This window comes from Phaethon lepturus, unplaced genomic scaffold (genome assembly GCF_000687285.1).
Source record: "Phaethon lepturus isolate BGI_N335 unplaced genomic scaffold, ASM68728v1 scaffold23179, whole genome shotgun sequence".
In the NCBI taxonomy this organism is placed as follows: domain Eukaryota; kingdom Metazoa; phylum Chordata; class Aves; order Phaethontiformes; family Phaethontidae; genus Phaethon; species Phaethon lepturus.
Window position 1 is genome coordinate 5,858 of NW_010563094.1, and position 21,400 is coordinate 27,257.

At 38.2% G+C, this 21,400-nt stretch overlaps 1 protein-coding gene across 1 annotated transcript; it reads right to left on the bottom strand.

Moving 5' to 3' along the window:
• Positions 1–88: 88 nt before the first annotated feature.
• LATS1 (large tumor suppressor kinase 1) lies at positions 89–17,128 on the bottom strand. Its single transcript, XM_010294489.1, has 7 exons — positions 16,778–17,128; positions 12,646–12,796; positions 8,254–9,779; positions 3,022–3,604; positions 1,973–2,155; positions 1,623–1,729; positions 89–647 (listed from the first exon to the last, which is right to left on the bottom strand). Exons 1-7 carry the CDS (start codon positions 17,126–17,128, stop codon positions 132–134), a joined length of 3,417 nt encoding a protein of 1,138 aa, XP_010292791.1. The 3' UTR covers positions 89–131.
• Between the last annotated feature and the right edge of the window lie 4,272 nt (positions 17,129–21,400).

Below are 21,400 nucleotides of genomic sequence, written 5' to 3' on the forward strand. Positions count from 1 at the left end.
TTAGCGTTTAGAAAAAAAAATGTGCATGTATTTACCCTAGTAATCTTCTCTCAATTCTCTTAAGAGAAGACACTTTTCAAAAATTGCAGCTGTAAAATAAGTTTATTTAGTTTTTAATCTTTATTCCTCTATTAAACATAAACCAGGTCACGATTTTGAACTCCTCTACCTGCCTGTTCATCATCATCATCATCATCTGACTGCTGTTCTGAGTTTTGGGAACTACCATACTCATACTCAATGGGCTTTGGATTGTTGTATGGGTAGCCATTGTCATCAAAAAACCTTCGGAAGGTGAACTCATAAAAAGCATGTTCTGGATGTTTTCCATTTTTGTACCACCCATTAAGTGTATCATTTCTGTTCCCTTCCTTATCATCATCACTCCACAATTTATCTGGATCAACGGGATCGAAGTTTGACGTGTCCGTAGGATGAGCAATTTTGGGAATGTAGAAAGCAGACTGCCGCCGTAGATCGCTTGAAAAATCAATTGTTTTAAAGAATGGATGAGCTTTTATTTCATCTGCACCATTTTTGCCTAAACGATCTTCTGGCCCCCGGCAAAGTTTAATAATAAGGTCGGAGGCCTCTGGAGTCAATTTAGCTTGAGGTGGAATATGAAGTGCAGTTTGCCAGTTGATAACCTTTAAAGCAAAAAGAGGTGTTACTCTATTTACAATTTCATAAAAAGAACACAGTGAAAATTAAAACCAAACAGCCACAAACAATCATTCAACACATGTAAACATTTTCACACGATAGACTAGAAAACAGGAAGCTGCTCTTTCAGAAACACAAGGCGTATTTTGTCTGGAAATCTGGCAAAATCCAAGTAAAGTTTACTCACATTCCAAATCTAAATAAGAGTCTGGCATGGAATACCTCTGCTATAAACCAACAAGGACACCATAAAAATCCAGCACCTGGAACCTGAGATTAGGCTCATGGCTTTCAATCTTAAAAACAAGGTGAGGCAAACAAATTCTGATTTATTTGATGCACTGGAAAGATTAGCAGGTTTAAACTTTAAAAAAAAAAAAATCAATACTGCACTATATTTGAGCCAAGTAGTATCTTGCAAGTTGAATGCAGTTTTGCAAAAATGGCATCTGTAGAAGACTGCCCTGGTGGCTTCTCTGAAACAGTTGAGGCTCAGGAGGGGAGGGACCAACGGTTCTGAGCTGCCAGTCACCCTGAGCAGCCACAGTCATCTGCTGCTCCTCCACCTCTGCATGCTGAGCACCTGCAGATACATCACCAAAGGAAATCCTCTGCAGGTGAGAAGGCATGGAAGCCAAGTGGTGGGAAAAGAATACCCAGATGCTGGAAGAGGAGAAGCAAGAAGCGAAAGGGAACAGCTGAGATGTGAAACATGATTTTTAGTTGGCATGTTTACTGCATGACTGGATAAAAGATACGAACGTAAACCTTGAAGTCCCTTTGCAAATTAGGTGCACCGCCACAGTAATGTAAAGTTTAAAATCCTGTTAGTTTATAACATGCTTGGATAGAGCAGCATCCTCAAAAAAAATCACCTTTGATTCCATTACAAATTAGGAAGACTATGTAAGTTTCAAGCCTGTTTCTTCAGACTGTTAATACCAGACTTTTAAAGTTACCTTCATTTGTGTTTCCAGTGGTGTTTGTGCCAGGAATGGAGGCTGCCCCACTAACATTTCAAAGAGAATTACTCCAACACTCCACCAGTCACACAACTGTGTGTAACCTGAAATTAAGTCCAAACAAGGTAGTCAATGCCTTAGTATAATTTTAGCCTCATATTTCTAAGAATAAAAAAGGTTCACAAGAGAATCCTATTCAATACTTGCTTAAGATTTCCATATTAACAAGAATTTATTTTTTGCCAAAATAATATATACTTGGGAAAAGTGGCAGTGTAAGAAAGGTGAAGCAAGCTACTGGAATATTAGTTACTTTGCAGCAAGATTGCAGTACAAAAATACATTACCTGTTCTTAACAATACTTCTGGCGCAATATAATTGGGTGTGCCAACAAGGGAATGGGCCAAACAGCGCTGATGCTGACGTGCAGCCCTCCGTTCAAGTGGCTTCAGCCGATCTCCACACCTGCAATTTGCTGGGTCACCCCATTCATTGCTGAAATCCATACTATCTTGGCGTGCATGATCACCTATGAGTGAGAAAGATGCCAAAATTGAGGAAGATTACTTTAGTCCTTAACTAGTACGAAATTTTCATTATCTGTTAACATTTCTCATAAGACAGAATCTGTTTCAACAATCAATTTGAGAGCTAAAAAGGTCATTAACATCAGGTTTTTGACTTTTTGCTTATGGTATAAAATACAAACTTTTGAGGACATTAGCTTAAGTTAATTTTTGACAATAAGAAGTTATCAAGTTTGCTCTTTTCTCAGTTTTTCCTTAACATAACCTCATTGGGGGCACATAGTGTATATTGGTTTTGCTCCTCTGTAAACAGAAAAACCCCAATATTTAAATAATCAAAAAATAAAATCAGATTTTAAATCTTCAACTTCTCTCCAGAGACTGTGTAACAGTCTGGCCTAAGATACATGATATTTTGATAAAAACAAGGCAAAAGTAATTTAAAAAACATTTTTGAAGATTTTTTGAAAGTTAAAAATAGGTTATTGCAAAATACGTATTTTGTAACTCTTAGAACAATGACAATTCTTTTGCTCTAACTTTTTTTTAGCTGTTGTTAGGGTTAGGGCTGTTGTCTGTGTTAATTATCCTGCTACTGCGGTGATTTTCTCTCTCCAAATTTCAGAAGCCACTAATGCGGCAAACTTACAGCAGCATGGCTCATTCCTTCTCCCTTAAGGAATCAATGCTCACAAACTCTCCCTAATTAAACGTTGCCTTCTATAATTTGAGTGGTGTACAGACATATTGTTAGATGATATTCAGAAAGGAAACAGCAGAATCACCTTTCCACTCATTTATTATTCAATTCCTTACAAAGAATGACATGTCAACAAAATAACAAAGAAACCTTTAATACTTCTCTTACCACTCTGGTAGTATTTTGAATCATGGGTCCATCGAAAACCTGTACAGAGCCCGAAGTCAGTCAATTTAATATGACCATCGCGGTCTATTAAGATATTATCAGGTTTAATATCTCTGTGGATGAAGCCCATTTTATGAACACTTTCAACTGCGCAGGTCAGTTCTGCTGTGTAGAACCGTGCCAGATTTTCTGGAAAGACACCCATTCTAATTAGGAGACTCATCATATCACCTCCTGGAATGTAGTCCATTACAAAGTACAAATTGTCCTTATCTTGGAATGAATAGTACAGGCGAACCACCCATTCATTATCAGCTTCTGCAAGGATATCCCGCTCAGCTTTAACATGAGCAACTTGATTTCTAAGCAAAACATCTTTTTTCCTCAGAGTTTTTGTTGCATATAATGCATTAGTATCCACTTTTCTTGCTAGGCAAACTTCTCCAAATGCACCAACTCCCAGGGTTTTAATTTTTACAAACATCGACTTGTCCATTTTAGCTCTTCTTAGACGAATATAATTAGACTCTTTCTGGCACAACATTTTCCTCATTTGATCTCGGGCTTCTGGTGACAATCCAACCTGTGCAGCAAACAGAATGAAATCTGAGGAGTGAATAGTACTCTTAATTCTTGGTGATCTTCTTACAATTACAAGGCTTAAGCAAAGCAAACCAAATACTTATATGCGGCATGGGAAATAATACTTTAAGGGTTTCTGTTTTCCTTTTTTTTTTTTCTTTACACGTTAGGATTCGGATTCTATGAAAACGTTACAGGAGTGATACAAAACAAAGCATGTGATCACTTTCAACAGCAAAATGCACAAGGTGCCATGCACCAGAAGGTTCTTGAGAAGGGAGTATGTCCTCAAGGAGTGAAAGGGTAATTTACAAACTACTGATAGTAATTGCAAATAATAGTTATCTGAGTAACAGTGTCCATCAACTACCTCCCTGACTCCCTTTGCAGAGCTAAAGGAAACCATGCCTAAGAGTAAAGTCACTGAGGGCTAACTAAGGAGCTGCAGTGGGAAAGGCTTCCACACTCTAGATTAGCTAAAGCAGAAGTCACTAAACTTCCTGACCATGTCAGTGGAATTTCAGTTTCAGAAGGGAGTACGCGACTCTCTCACTCTCATGCTTCCCCGTGTATCTACACAAACTGGATCCACATGGCACTGTTTCCTACTGTCCACCCACACCAAGCACGTGCCTCTGCCACAAGCCAAGACCTGATTTTCTTCTTACCACATAACCCAGCTCTTTCTATTAGGATTTCAGTCATGCTCCCTCTACCACTCTCCGCTCTCCATTCCAACAAGTTGAGCAGAGTTATTTCTTTGAAGTGTCTCACTCCTCCCCATGGTATCAGTTCTTGGCTCCCAGCTGTGTACATATCCTTAACTTGAATGGACATCCCTGGTGTTCTGGCCAAAGCCACCAACATTCTGTCAGCTGAAGCACTCACAGGCCACACGTAACTCATCACCTACAGCGTGGAAACCCTTATCTATGAGAAACACACTGAGCATTCTTGTCATATTCCAACCGGGGTTCCTCCTAGTGCATTTTTGCTGGCTTCAGTTTCTTTAAAGTGCCATTCAATTCCAGTGCCATCTTTCTTGACACGTTTCAGGTCCTGGAATCAGAATATCCCTTTTTGGTTTTAATGTGAGCAGAATTTTTCTTCAATTTTTTTATATTCTTTTCTCTATGACACTACCACCACATAGCTTTACGTTCATTCCTTCTTTTGTTTTCTGTCAGCATTTTCAAAATCTTGTACGTTCCCTTTTTCATAGCATCTCAATTATTGTATCTGCCTGGCTTGAAATCACCATCCTACAGCAACGATTTCCAAGTTCAACCTACAGTATATTTGCTTATTTTTTCCTGGACATTCTGATCATAAAACTGAACGTGGTCAAATTGAATCCCTGCAAACATCACAACTATTACTCAAGCACTATTCTAGAAGTTTTCCATTTCTTATTGTCACATCTTATTGATTCTTGATGCTGAATCTTGCTGCTTCCATGTCCTTAAGCTTAAAATACCATCTGCATGACAGCACTCAGGACAATCACCAGGATTAGGTAACTACTAGTCTAGGCCTGTATAAGCTGACTTCTACTTTGCCTAACTTATAACTTTAAACAAAATATAATAGATGTGACTGAAAAAAAAGGTGAGATAAAAGATCAATCAGGTATCATGCAGTATCTTAAAAATGCTTTCAGGATGCTATATGTCACCTATTAAAGAAAGTACTGTTAGAACACAGATTTTTTTTTTTTTTACACGCATCATAACAAAAAGGGATCCAAAGGAGATGCAGTTAGGAAAACGCATACAAATGCTTGTCTACTCAAATGAACTCCACAAGGAGTATCAACTCAGTAACATTTAAATGGGGACAGCTGTCTCAAATTTGAGACAAAATTTTTTGTTGACATCAGAGAGGCAGTAGGATCTACCTAGGACTGGGTAGCAGTAGTGTCAAGACTGGATGTGGGAAACAGGTTCAACTCCCTACTCTGAAATTGAGAAATTGTCTCTCTCACCACATTACCGCAGGAATATCCAGGCACTGTCTTCCAGAACAGAAACATCTCAAGTTTTCTGTGAATGAACATGCTTAAAGCACACTTCAATGCAGAAGGAGGGACTTTTGAAGACTTACACATGTCAAGAAGATATCCGAAGACCTGTCCCTGTTAAAGTTCTGACAATGGTGGGTCACCTTCTCAAGTCCCATCTGAACCATGAAGTCTGCTTCAGTACAGGCTCACTTGCACAAAAACTGAACCCCACTGATCAGTTAGAAAACTGGCAAATAATATATTCTTTCTAGGAGGAGTGAGACCCAATACAGTAACTAATCACTACAAGATGTACAAACAGAGTCTCCAAAAACCTTGCAGCTTTACCTTCTGGTACCTGCTCTCTAGCTGCTGCACCCTAACAGTTTTGTTCTAAGAAAAATAGCTTAAGTACCCCAATTTGTCATCTCTTCCCTCAACCCACCGTCATTTTTTCTTATGCCATCCACTAAAACAAATGTTTATCACAAACTGATCACTCTCTGCATTGCTGTATTTTCCATAGAACTCTCCTCAGCTACAGCATTTACCAAAAATTAACCAACTTTGTCAGCTGCACAACCACTCATGCACATACACCTCTGCCTAGTTCTAGTCAATGCCAGACACAAGAGCTTCCTGAATAGCTCTATGGTATCACACAACTAGCTCTCATTTTGCTCCTCTCTCATTTTGCTGTGCCTTAAATCATGAACTTCTTTGCGGCAAAGACATCTAGCATAACTCTTGGGCAAATTCACACATCTGAATGAAATATTTTTGAGACGGCTCCACTCTATTCCCTAGGAAACCTGACAGCATAGAAATATCACCTATGGTAGAAATACAGCATCCTGTGAAGGTAACTGTTTCTGTAAAGATGCATTCTGGTATTTGTTTTCTTTCAAAATTCCTACCGAAGCAAAGAAAAGAAGGGATTCAATACTTGTTTAATCCTCTTAAACTTCCTGAAAATAAATGATGAGCTAGTTTCCATTTCTCCTTCTTACAAAGACCCAAAATATACCTTATTATTGTGGGAGTCCTCCCCTATACCCCGATGAAAAAGATTATGCTGTAGCATAATACCCCATTTTCTACCCTTCAGCCTGTAATTAAACATCCCAGCTTTAAATCTAGTACAAATACTATAAATTGCATTTCATATAAGAAAAGAGATTTACTAGGGTGCTTTAAATGCACAAGAAAATTATCAAGAAAAGTTACATCAGTGCTTTCATGTAAGTAATACTTATGCTTACTATGGAACACAACACAGTAAGAAGGGGAAGTGAAGTTTGCAAATCAACATTAATTATAATATTACATTTAAGTACTCAAAAATAGTCAAAATAAATTCATGCTTAATTTTGATGCAGGATTGCATGCAAAGCCCCCTAAAAAGGGATCATGCTATTCTTAATAAGTACTGTTGCTCCAAAATCTTACTTGTCTACACAGGGATGGAGGCTACAGAGTTCAGGAAAGCTTCCCACACCTTAACAGTTTAAACCAGCTGTTAGTGGAAGTGAAAAGGAAAGAGAGAAGACTAAGAATAAAGATCTAGAAAGAGTTCTGGGAAGAAATCTTGCTAATATTTACATATTTGTGATTAAGCACACACTTATAAAACACTACAACTTACAGTAAGAATTTTCAAAGAGTAAGAAAACATAGATTTAAAAAACAGCACTTCAAGAAAGTGTCATAAGTCAAATGCATTCTTTCATAGAATAAATTAAAAAGTACATCGTACTTCTGTCAAATTTTCAACTACAATTGTTAAGAAACATTTAAGTAATACAACTCAAATTTCCACTTCTACAAATACTAATTGCACTACTTTTCACTATTTTCTCTTTTGAAATAACATATGCATACATCAGCTCCAGTTTTTACCCTTTTGATTCGATTTACTGGAATACTGAAATCACAAAAATAGACAACTGACTTCATGTAGGCACAAAGAAGTTGATTTTACATGTTTTTGTTGATGTCTCTTTTTATCATCCCATTCAGTTACCCCTTGTTTAAACAGATACCTATACAGCCTGAATTATAAAATACTTAGGCAAAAGGTACCATGTCTCTCTCATTCTAAAAATGTAACTTTTAAATACTGATTTTTGGGATTTGAACCTAGAAAGCCCTATTGCTACTGGAAACAAATGCAGAACACAAAAGGTATCACTGTTTGGGTGACTATATAAACACACTAACCAGCCTACCACTTGTACCTGCAGTGTTTATTTAAAAAAAGTAATTAAAATATTGCATATAACACTCAAAACTCAGGATTAAATAGAACCCATTAACAAAAACCTATGAGCCATGTAGTTTAATCTCAGCTCACACAATGATTTTGCTTCTGCTGCCTTATCATACATAAGCCCGATGAGCTACATTTAGACATGCCAAAAATCTTACTTAAAATTAATTTCTAAGACAACAATGAAGTATGTAAACAAAGCAATGAAGAATTTGCCACATCTCAAACACAAAAATAAAAAATATACTTCAATACCGCGATATACCACAACGTTCTATCTACCTGTACTATTTAAACATTCTACAATTATGACATACTCCTTAAAATTAATATGGGAACAGTCCTCTAGTCATAGATTTAGAAAGAAGAAAGAGTTTACCCGCATCATTTCATTCTCTAGTTGTTTCTTCCGATGCAAACGCTGTTGATGTGACTTGAGTATATTCTCCACGTGCTGCTCCATGAAGAATTTAAAGGCCTGAGGGGAATAGCTTTGAATGCGAGACTCTCTTCTTTCTTCATCTTTCTTGTTTTTTCTAACAGGAACAGGTGATGTTGTAATTTGTTTCTTTTCTTTATCTGCTGAATCAATACATTCATAATTCTTTTCATTCTCATCCTCCTTGGATAAAATAGATGCTTCCTCCTTGCTGAGCTTGGGTCCTGTCTCATACAGGCTGACCGATGGATTCTGGTGTAACAAGTGTTTTGGGTAAGGTGGTGGGGGACCCTGGTAATTTGGAGCCTCTGCCACCGGAGACATAACTGCCATATTTGTAGATGGACTCTCAGAGAAGGGAATGGTCGGAATGGTTTGCACTGGTTGTGGCATCCAGGAAGGGTGAGTGGGTGCTAAGGCAGTCTGTAGCTCTGGTTTTAACACGCGCATACTCTTTACTGGTTGCTGAATGGGAGCTGGTGTTATCGCTGTTACTGTTGTAGCTGAAGGCTGAGAGCTGCTAGAGTGACTCTGCCTACCTCCATGATGGTTGTTGAAAGAATTTGACCGTACGGGAACATTGGGTTGCCATGCAGGCATGTCATGCCCATTGCCAGGTGATGACTGTGGTTGCACAGGGGAAGGCTGTGACCAGGATGCAGGTATCCCAGGTACATTTGTATTATAAAGTTCCATGTTGTGACTGTTTCTATTTGGCACCATCATTGCCTGAGGAAGATTCCCATTGGTGTATGCTGACGGAGGAGCAGATCCTCCTGCCTGCATCTGTAGTGCTGTGGGACTTTGCCTGTTAGTTGGATTCATGGGATATGGGGGTGGCTGGCGACTCACTGAGTTCCCAGACACCACATTCTGGTGAACTATGAATTCTGCCTGACAATTGCCGTTTTGCATTCCAGCTCTTCCTGAGGGAAAACTAAATTTGCTGTTAGCAGAACTCTGCATGATTATTGGTTGCCTGCCAATGGGGACAGCGCTCATGCCTCTCTGACCCTGTGTGGAAGAATTTATGGGTGGAGGATTCATTGGCGGAGGTGGATAGCCATCCTGCCATGCTCCTGGTGGCACTGGAGAAATACGGGAGATCACGTATTCCATGTTTCCAGAATAACGCTTTGTTTGAGAATTTGGTTCCCAGGAAGGAGGTGGAGGAGTAGTTCCCCTTGGAGGGGGTGTCTGTCCCCGAGGAGGCGGAGGAGGAGGAGTGACACTCCTTATCTGTGGTAGAGGCGGGGGATTCACTCTCTGTCCGTTGCCAGGATGAGCCTGAGCAAATGCTGCAATGCCAGATCCAGATAACGGCCTTCCTACATCAGGTTGAGAGCTGGGACTTTCTGAGCGATAAACTACACCATCTCCCAGGGTAGGGCCATGCCTCTGAGGAACCAAGGACTCCTTAGAACCCTTCCAGCTCTGCTTGCGGTTAACTGATTGCTGTACAGTCCCTGCTTTTACAAGAAGGAAACACAGCATTTATATGATTAGAAATTATTTCTATTCACTGCTTTGAATATTTTACTCTTCTGCATTAATTGTCACAGAAATAGGATGGAAATTCTCCAACACAGCATAAGACATTGTACTTCACATGAAAGTGAAGTTATTTTTATATTTATATTTTATATTAATTACTACTATCTAGTAATACACAGCATGCTATGGTCATATGCTCAGTACACAGCATAAGAGCAAAAAAGATGCAATGAAACTATAGTATCAGTGTTTTTAGAAATTACTTTTCTGAATATGTATGTTGCTTCAATTACCGATGCACTCAATTTTTAATTAAAAAAAGGTAATATGCAAAATTATTAGGCACACTATGTATTTTAAATCATGCATACAAGCAACTCTTGGAAGAGATGTTCAGTACAAACACAAAAAAGCAACAGCATGGAAAAATAGGTTTAGTCATGTTGTTACTCCTTCCAGTTTAACGCTTATAAATGAAGTGTTCTTAAAATAAAATTTAACTGAATGCTGTAAAATCAAACAGCCTGCTTACACCCTTGTATGCATACAGTTCATTCAAAATTGTTATATTCCTTGCATGTGAAATTTGATTAAATACTTTAATTTTAAGAGTTAAGTCTTTATCTTAAAAGTGTAAAAGTGTTGTACAGAGGCAAGAATTATAACTGTATGAAAGTAAAACTTACAGAACAAAACTCCACAATATATTCACTTCACAGATGTTATTTTGCATCATAAAAACAGAATATGCAAGGAACTGATAGTGCATGCAGTCTTGTGCTTTTTACAGTTATTACTGTGATACTTGTAAACACATACAGTATTGTAACTGCTCAAACAGTACTGTAACTGCTGAAAGTCACTGCATCTTCAGTAAAAAAATGTGTTTAATCACTATATCTTTGCAAGTAACAACAAAAGTCACGGCTAAATGGTGGCATTTAGCTAGCAGCTTCATACGAGCATTGACTAATCCTGCTTCACAGACTAAATGAAAATAATGCTGTACTTTGCTACTCTTGACTACTAATTTTTCCTCAGACCTGTATCACAGAATCATTAAAGTTGGAAAAGATCTTTAAGATCATCAAGTCCAACCATTAACCCAACACCACCATGCCCCCTAAACCATGTCCCAAAGTGCCGTGTCCACACGTTTTTTGAACGCTTCCAGAGATGGTGACTCCACCACCTCCCTGGGCAGCCTGTTCCAATGTTTGACCACTCCCTCGGTAAAAGAAATTTTTCCTAATATCCAATCTAAACCTCCCCTGGCACCACTTGAGGCCATTTCCTCTTGTCCTATCACTAGTTACTTGGGAGAAGAGGCCAACACCCACCTCGTCACAACCCCCTTTCAGGTAGTCGTAGGGAGTGATGAGGTCTCCTCTCAGCCTCCTCTTCTCCAGACTGAACAACCCCAGTTCCCACAGCTGGTCCTCATAAGACTTGTGCTCCAGACCCCTCACCAGCTTCGTTGCCCTTCTCTGGACATGCTCCAGCACCTCAGTATCCTTCTTGTAGTGAGGGGCCCAAAACTGAACACAGGATTTGAGGTGCGGCCTCACCAGTGCTGAGTACAGGGAAACTATCACTTCCCCACTCCTGCTGGCCACACTATTTCTGATACAGGCCAGGATGCTGTTGGCCTTCTTGGCCACCTAGGCATGCTACCGGCTCATATTCAGATGGCTGTCAACCAGCACCCCCAGGTCCTTTTCCACTGGGCAGCTCTCCAGCCACTCCTCCCCAAGCCTGTAGCGTTACATGGGGTTGTTGTGACCCAAGTGCAGGACCCGGCCCTTAGCCTTATTAAATCTCATACAGTTGACCTCCGCCCATTGATCCAGCCTGTCCAAATCTCTCTGCAGAGCCTTCCTGCCTTTGAGCAGATCAACACTCTCACCCAGCTTGGTGTCATCTGCAAACTTACTGAGGGAGCACTCGATCCCCTCATGCAGATCATCCATAAAGATATTGAACAAGACTGGCAATATGGTCAATTTAAAACGTAACTTTACAGAGCTAACAGCTCAGCACTCCAGTCAAACAGAAGTTTAGTACTTCTGCTGCATTTGAAAGTTACCGTTTGTTTAGGTGTATGCTACTAAAACCTGGTGAAAAGAGAAAAACATCAAGACGTATTAAAAATTGCTTGCATGTATTGAAAGCAATAATAGCAAGAAGCAAAATTCTGACTCGCTACTAAAGCTATAGTCTGTCCTCTAACTAAAAACCATGATGTGTGCCTTAAAAAAACATACAAACAAAATTTGAAACCAAGTAGAAAATTAAGTAGAGCACAGGTTCTTGAAACAGGACATCCTAAAATACAAATACCGTAGCCATATGATATATAAACATATATATAGACACACACACAAAAATTATACATATACACAAAAGTTCACATATGTAGTGCTGCTGTGTGGGAGAGTGTATGAAAAGAGAGACAAAAAATTAAAATAAGAATTCGGTGCTCACCACTGACTTCTAAATGGCACCTGACACTGAGAACAAAATATGGGCATCACAGCAGTGAGGGACAAAAATTACTAAAAATGAGACCTGAGTGCCATTCCTTGTATAAAATACTTACATACAATACTAAAACTACACAGTTATAAAAAGAAATGTTTAAGAAATTAATGTCAAATGCACCTATCTTTCAGAAGAATTACATTATATACTTTACATGCTATTTTTAAAAGAAAAAACCAGTATCTCAACATTTCTTCTGCTCCATTCTGAGCACATGAAGGAGAAATTTGCTATTTTATATTTTTCACCTATAAGAATACACTCAGTGAGTTACTGAGTTACCATGAATACACCTACCTGGTGGTTTCATACCTGCATTTACAGGTCTTGCCGCTGCTGCAACCATCTGTTCCCGACGAGAATCCTGGTAGCTCATTTTACTTATAAATTCGATGGCAGCTTCTATACTACGGTTGTTAGTTTGTCTAAGAGCTTGTATAACCATATCCTAAAGACAAAGTTATATACATAAAATAAATTACAAAAAAAATGGCAAAAATACAAAAAATCATGGTTAGTCAGCCAAATATCCTCCAGTAATTTCACCAAAGTACATAACTGATTTCTCTCAACTGATTTAAAACTAATTTTAAACCTTTTTCTCCACAGCAGAACCTCTAAAACACTATTACAGTCTGGATCTTCAGAAAAACAGGTAACTTGTTCAAACACTGTAGTTTGATGTAAATCATGTCACTTTGCTACTCATACAAACAGTTTGCTTATATGCACTGATAAGACACTAGCCAGGTAACAGCTAGTTACATGATGACCAGGTATCTTCCAACCTAAGTTATTCTATGAAAGACACCCTACTGTAAACCTCAGAACTTTGGTTTTTGCTCATTTTCCTTCAACTCAGCATGATTTTTTGTCAACAAGTATCCATTAGTTTCTCCCTAAGAATTCTGCCTGATGAAGACAACATTATTGGCAGAAATTCTATTATTTCGGTGGTACATTTAGGCTCTGCGTTCTTAGAGATCCCAACACAAGTTTTGATCTGATGGCCAATCCCAGCTCTGTCAATGGAAAAGATATTACAGGCCAGTGGTTTTTCCACTGACTTGAATGAGATCGAGGTGAAGCAACAGAAGCTGAATTTCAGAGATGGTTAAAAGGCACTGCTCTCCCACTTACATTGAATGGGATTTGTGCAGCTGACTCAAGTCTGAAACAAATTCACAGCATAATTCCCTATAATTAAGCACAGTGTCTTTAGTGATTTGTTATGGCCATACTTTGTCAATATCAAAGCAATCATTTCAGTTCACATTATGTCCGAACAGGTTACATATCAGTGCCAGCATTCACCAACCAACTAAAATGAATGGGAAATCGAAGAGAGCTCAGAAGGGAAGTAGTCAGTATCAAATTCAAACCCATATTTATACTTTCACCACGCCTGTGTACATTTTTAACACTACAAACATACAAAATTCCATACAGCCTTCAGAAACAACAATAATTAAATTCTGTGAACAAAGGAGAACATTAAAAAAGGATTTTAAAACAAAAAAATACATACTATAAGGTTGTCGCAATGCTTACAGACCAGCTGACACTTGGAAAAAGCAGATACAGCTTTTGATCTCATAGCTCCTTCACGAGACAGTTACATCTTCAACACTTCTACTAACATAGGCAAGACCGATTCGTTGCAAAGTAGTACATTTTCAGCATCAGTATGCTATTTTACCATTGTGCAAACAGAGGGTTACATTGTCCAGAGTATAGGACCCATCATTCACTTCTACCTATTGACTTTAATTTTCTTATTAATCAGTTTCAAAACCAAATTTACCGTCTTTTTAGCCAAGTAATTCCACAACATAGAAACCTAAATCAACAAGTTCACATCACCAAGCCATAAAGACACACAGAATCTCAAAGTACAGGACCAGCAATATTTTAAGAGATGAAATCTAGTTCCCTCTACACTATCCAGAGGACCTGAGTAAGGGCCAAAGGATCTCTCTCCCCTCTAGCTGAAGAACAAAAAACATTGGCCACCTATGTGACATGAAATATTTAATTTCTTGAAGAATATCACCTTACACTGAACAGATGAGGACCGAACTTCAATTCTAATATGCAAAAGGTATTTCCTGTAAGCTATTTAGGATTTTTTAGAAAAAAAAAAAACCACACACACACACAATGAACTGCATTCTCCCATAACTACTATACATATATATTACTATCTATATTAACTCTCTCTCTTTATATGTATACACACCTGATACTGATAGGTATCTATCTATAAGTTCAGCTCTAACCCTGAACACTACCTACTACTTGAGGAGTAGGGGGAAATAATCAGAACATTTGTGATGGTCAATATATTTAAAAAAAGAAGGTGAAAAATAAATTCATAATGTTTCCAAACTCCAAGTGGTGACTGAGTCACCAAGCAGTGACTCCACAATATGGCAAAGAGACAAATTTGTACTGTTTCAACAGCTTGATTAAATGTCATTAACAGCTGAGATGAAGAAACACTGCTTATATAGATAGGTTCAAATCAGAGCAAATTAAAACAAAAAATGGACTTGGTATCTAGCAGTTATAGTTAGACCCTACTATAGACATATTAGGTAGGCTAGTGTCTACAGAAAGCTAGTAATGCACCTGGGATCATGAAATTAAAAAGTTCTGCATGTAATCTGCTAAACCAAACACATCCCTAATGGAAGTCAGAAACAGCCCAGATCAGCCACTTACAGCTGGCCAACACACCCCAGCTATGATCCAGTCTATAAAGCAATCCCAGATAAAATACACTCTCATTTCACTCCTCCTTGCTTTCTCAAACACTCTCCACCAACAAATATGCTTTCCTACTTCAGCTGTATCTGTTCCTGGTGGAGTTCATGGGCCAATGCTATATAAACTAGCATGGCAACACAACTGTGGGTTAACACATGGCAGAAACCGCTTACGCTGGCACTGTGCCTGAAAAAAGTCCATATAATCACAGGCATCCTGAGAATTCTCAGTTGTATCCAAGAACAAAGAGTGGAGCTAAAGGCTTCAAATACAAAGGATCCAACAAAAATACCATCTTAAGGTACGTTTCTAGTTTATTATCCAGCCACACACCATTCTTCAGTTTGCAAAAATGACTGCAGGTTCAATCTGTAAAAATGGATCTGAGAACTGATCTATTTAAAAAAAAACCAACACCACCAAACCACAAAAAAACCCAAACATCAGCAAAAAAACACAGAGCAGGAGCAAATTATTACAAAATCATTTATCATTATAAAATTCTCCATTCTTACTGAAAACAAAGCTTGAACCGTGTATTTGAGCAAGCGAAAAGAACAGGAAAAACCACATCAGCACCTGATATTGGGACATTGTTCAGGAAGAGCCATCTGAATAGTTTTGGAGAATCTCACTCTTGGTAGAGGTAGATCTCTCTGTAAATACTGAAGTGTCACAGCCAGCAGAACTCGTGAGCTGGTCACTGCTGCAAGCAGTGCACTCCTGTAAAGGCAATCCCTGTTGTGGTACTGTGCCTTTTTCCCTTGGAAAGATGCGTGGTTTGCTAGCTGTTTTTTTTAAACCTGCTTTTGTACTCAAGTTTACAGAGAAGGCATGGAAACAGGTGTAATTTACTTTGATGTGCAAGTCCCAGTAAAAAAAAAACACAGGAGTTTTAAGTGTATTCATTTTTTATTCCTGGAAACCACATTTTAGACTCCTTTCACTTACGGAAATCAATGACTGGAAGTAAGTTTATTCAATAATATAAAAAAGAAATTATTTAGTTCACTGTTCTTATAATGAAAGTAACAGCGGAATAATTACTCGTGCCCAAGTTTTTCCAGAGACTTGACATTCATGTCTCGAGAATATACTGCAGAAAAGACACCCTGCAACTGGTTTTGTCATGAACCTTGTTATTTTATCTGTATCTGACAAAGTGCATAAAGTAAGGAGAGCCAAATTTCTTTCTCCACAGTTTTGAGTTTCCATAAGCCACAGATGTAAAGACCTCATTAAAATTAATTTCTGAAATGTCTGGTACTGCCTTTCAATGTAGAATGGTTGTATTTTATCAACATATTTTAACTGAGCACAACCCAAAACTCCCTTGAGTATGAGAGCCAAAATCGATGTTCTAGAGAGTCCAGTTCCCTCTGCCTAAAATGATATAATTAAAATAACCTACCCCTACCACATAAGAACAAACTGCACAAGATGCTTAAAAATACGTCCAGCCTCTCTAAATCCTTCTGTTCTTCTTCATCCCCCGTTACTGCCAGTTTCACTACATCCTAGAAAGAAACATACCAGATTTTGAAGAAGCTATTTTGCTTATCATATGCTGTTCAGACATTCCACGATCAACTCCCCCTCCAACATGCACTAATAGCTTATAGTTAACAAAACACCAAATCTTGAAAATAAAATATTTCACCTCATCAAAGCCAGCAGCTTGTAAGTCTTGCAGCATCTGTCGATTAACTTCTGATGTCCCTTTGACAGCTGAGGTTGTTTCGTTTGCAAAAGGCAGAAGCGAGTTTCTTATCTCCTGCAAAACTTTATGATATGTTACAAATTTGGGGGGATTTCGGCCTTGCCTAGGATCTTCAGGCAACATTTTGCCCATGCTGTGATCAGCTTTAGCAGCATCTGAGGGTTTAGGTAAATTCCTGAGGCTCTCTCGTATTTCCTGTAGCATCTGCTGGCTGCTGCCAGTATAGTTACTGGCAGGAAAAGTCTTAGGCCTCATTTGTCTATAACCTTCTGGCTTCTCACTTCTCTTCATGAAAACATGTATATATGCAACCTCCACCAAGGACTCACACACACCAAAACTCAAGGAAGACTGGCTGGTAGTTTCAGAACTTGTGAAAGCATTGGCTCTTCACTGTGAAACCATGGCTCCTTGTAGTGCTGGAGTTTGTCACAACCCAAAACAGCTATCCTGTTAACAAAATGAAACAAAAAAACCCATTATATTACAGCATTAAAAAGTTCACAATGTAGCATTGGTGGCAGTGAAATGTTCACATGCAGAACTGCCTTCACAGTTATTAAGAGCATGCTAAGCAACTTCTTCAGGCAGTCTTTACTCAATCTAAATTACAAACTGTGTTAGGCTTCTAACAGTCCATTAACAAAAAATGTTTTAGGTGCCTTGAGTCCAAACTGTCCCGAATTGCAAAGGATGTGGACAGAGTAAAGAGGAACTCAGTGTGGTCAAAGCTTTCAACATCAGATATGACCTGCTGTGCCACTCCATCAACTGCTTCTTTACCTTCCCTCTCTGCTGGGTGCTATCTCCGTTCATCATCCACGTTCTCTCCACCAACACTTTTATAGCTGAAGGTGCCAACTCTACTATCCAGTTAGCTAGGATATGGACCAAATACCCTATGCCATTGAACAATTCTGACATCAAGCTCCACAAATAGATGGAAGTGAGAAGTACAAAGTACACAGGTGAGAGTATGTAATTACCATGACTTTATCCATTCTTCAGCAGTCACATAGTAAAAAGTAAACACTTGCCTAGCTCATCACATGCAACTTTATGATGTCTTGTACCATCTGCCACTTAAACATTTTTAAGGTTTTCTACATTTTCTAACGCTGTCATAGTCTCTTAGCTCAAGTCTCCTTGAACCAGTCTTTGTCAGTAGTTAAGTAATTTTTATATCTATTTTAGATAAGAGAAGATGAGAACAGGGGGAAAAGAAAAAGAAAATTTAATCAAGCTTTTTTACTGTAAAATTGTTTAACAACTTAAGCATCAAATTCACTAAGAGCATAGCTGTGACATTTGGTAAGTGAAACAGAACTTTCTGCCAAAAACAAATAAATAACATTTGCATTTTGAAGGAGCTGACTCATCAGGGAAAGAACCCTGTGTTGCAGAGAACCAAAAAACTGCATTCATGCTGTACGCTAGTTAAGCACTGTAACTGGTATGGTAAAGGATATAGCAACTAAGGTGAAACACTGAGGAAGTTACACAGTATCATGAAATAAAACTTTTGCAGTGTCTACTGCTCCATGGAGGAGGACCAGTTAGAGCACATGATACAAAAATGACATATTTTAGTACTGTCTTTTCTTCACAGACAACTACAAGAACAGTAAAGCTCAGCTCACACTGTTCCTTTACTATAATGCAATGCCTGACAGCAGCAATACTGAAATGTTCTTACTTTCTTGTTTCTGTTTCTCAGTGTCAGAATTTGGCATTCCTAGTTTTCTGAAGCATTATTTTTGAGGATTCAGATGTCCGTAAGCATCTTTTGTCTCTTAAAGGAGGAGTGTGTAGGTAACAGTGTCTCATATTAGACATGAATTAAACAGGTGTCTAGGTTTTACATAGTCTACATAAGTCATTCTTTCTTCACTTGTACAGTATTTGCACTGTCATAAACCATTTAATGATTCAGTGACTGAGGAAGAATATGACAAGAAATTAATAGGAAAAAGAACCCTCTGAGACACATGCAAATTATATGAATTAAATATACATGCTACCCATAAATGAATAAAACCAGAAAGCTTGAAGTATTACATAAATAAGGACTGCAAAAAAAAAAAAAAACCACAAACAAGGGACACCCACTTAATCCCATTCTCCTTGGAAAACCACTTAAGAAAAAGAAAAATCTCTAATGGAACAGTCTAAATCTTAGGTGCTATAACTGCACCCACAAGCTTTCTTTGCCCTGTGACAGGTTTGAAACCTTACATAAATGTAGTTTGGTAGTTATATTAAAGCTTTTTTCCTGCAGTCTGGTGGCATACAATTCTTCAGTGCTCACTGAATAAGGAAAAGATCATCAGACAAGTAAGTCAATTTTAATAACGAACAGTGAAGTTTTGCTCAAAGTATTAAGAGATATAATATGTCATGAGAGCAATTAATATGTCATTTAATTTTGCCCACTTTCAAAATATGCCATATTTAAGACCACATAGACAATACTTTGTCAAAAACACTTGTTCCAAAGAAAAGGGAGTAACTATATTCAGACCATTTTACTACAATTTAGTTTTGCTATGGATGTTCCTTTTCTTTCCAAGAGACCTGCTTCAAAAACCACAAGTGTTGGACACCCAAATGGGAGGATATAGGCTGGCTAATACTACTTGAAAGAATCACCACCTCCAAAAAAGTGAAACATCTAGCATAAACTCATCCCAAAACATAGGACAACAAGGCTAAATATCTCAGAGGCTTAGTAATCTAGATCATTTGTTCAAATTAATTCAAAATTAGGAATAATGACTAGTTCACCATTGTCAGGGTAACAGAGATGAAACAGTTGGTATTGATCTTGTGTCACACAAATACCAATGAGAGAAGAAAAAAAATGTCCATACACGAGTTATTCCTTTTAACATGTTCCAAAGGCCTGGAATTCAGGAGAAAGCATCTATGCAGTTTGTCATAATTTCATCTGGTATTTCAATATTCACTTTATGGTTACACCACAGGTAGCTGAGATAAACAAATGTAACACTCCTATGAGAAACCAAGGTTAAATTAACAGGACACTTAAACCATAAATCAGGGGACCTAGAGCCTACCACCTGGGGGGGAGGAATCAGCTTATGCTCCAATTTCTTTAGGTGCAAAACTGAGAGAATTGTGTTTCCTTATAAAGTGATTTGAGAACTTTAAGACAAAGGATGCTGTAAGTGTTTGATAGCTCTTTTTTGCTGGCAACTGCAGCATAACAGGATATGGACTGCACTTTCACATACATTTTTAGCAGAAGCAGAGCTTTACCAGTGTAAATCAGCCAGTCCACTTATCTCCCACCACTTACTAGTGCCAGCATAATTGGTTGTAAGGCCACACAGAGTGAATCAAGCTGAGGAACTTACCCAGATAAACAACGGGGTTTTTTCTGGTGGGTTGTTTCTTTTTGCAGCAATGTTGGGTAATAGCAGTTTGATGTCTATATGAAACTACAGTCTTAATTGCTCAGGAACCCAATTTAAATCAGTCTTCCAGTTTAATGAAGTACAAGAAAGCAAATATTACCATTGACTACAGTTCACCTTGCTTTACATACAAACCTCAAAACTCAGAAGTCACCTCCTGTTACAGACATTTGCACACATTTTAAAGCAAGAAAGTTTTGACTGCTCAGTAAGAAGCCTACCTCAATTTTGTACTTCTAACTAGCAAACGCTAACTGTACCCAAGGGAACTGATGTCTATTCCCCCTTGCAGTTTTGTTGCATTTTTACTGAATGCAACCGATAGATCTGTTTGTTAATGCAGCTATTTCCGCTGATGAAGTTCCCCACTCTCCTAAGGGAGTTAAAAAACCTAATTTTTCCTTTTTTTCAAAATAAGGGGATAAAGTATTTTCCTTCCCAGGCCAAACTGTAAGGAAAAAAAATTGTCTTCTTACAGTATAATCATGAAAGACTGGACTTAAAAACAAGCATTTGAATGAAAACACAGAATGGCTGCAACACAACCATCAATGACTTCCAAGTTTTTCTGGGGGGAAAAAACCACACAGCTTTGTAACAGATCTGTAACATTTCTTATCTTCAAAAGTTTTGAACATACTTTTAAATACTCATATTTCCAATTAAGTATCAAATGCCACATATTAATGTAGTTAATGTAGTCTCTCACATACCTATTCTAATACCTTATTTTATACATAATCACAACACTTTATTGCCAGGAACAAAAAAATATCGCTATCAAGAATTTGGAGACATAAAATTAAGTTTGTAGGGGCTTGCTTCAAACCAACAAAATGAAGCTGGTCTTCAGTGAACAGGTCGTTGAGCCATAAAGCAATTTGCCAAAGGATGCATTTCCAATGCTAAAAGTTTCCACAGGATGAGAAAACTGGATCCTGAAATTAGTAAACAAACACAACCACATACAGTCAGGAAAGATAAAGCTGGAAATGACCAGAGAGTGAACATTACACAACTGAACAAATGCACAACTGAACATTGTGCATTTGCTCTGCTCGTTTCCATTCCTACGCTCTGCTATCGCCTTTAACAGGACACAGCTCTTCTTACCTATCAACGTATT

Coding starts and splice junctions, on each gene's coding strand:
- LATS1 (XM_010294489.1), bottom strand. CDS start 17,128: ATGAAGAGAAGTGAGAAGCCAGAAGGTTATAGACAAATGAGGCCTAAG. Junction 12,797..16,777: donor AAGCTGCTGGCTTTGATGAG/GTGAAATATTTT, acceptor CTTTGTCTTTAG/GATATGGTTATACAAGCTCT. Junction 1,730..1,972: donor AGAAGTATTGTTAAGAACAG/GTAATGTATTTT, acceptor ACTTAATTTCAG/GTTACACACAGTTGTGTGAC.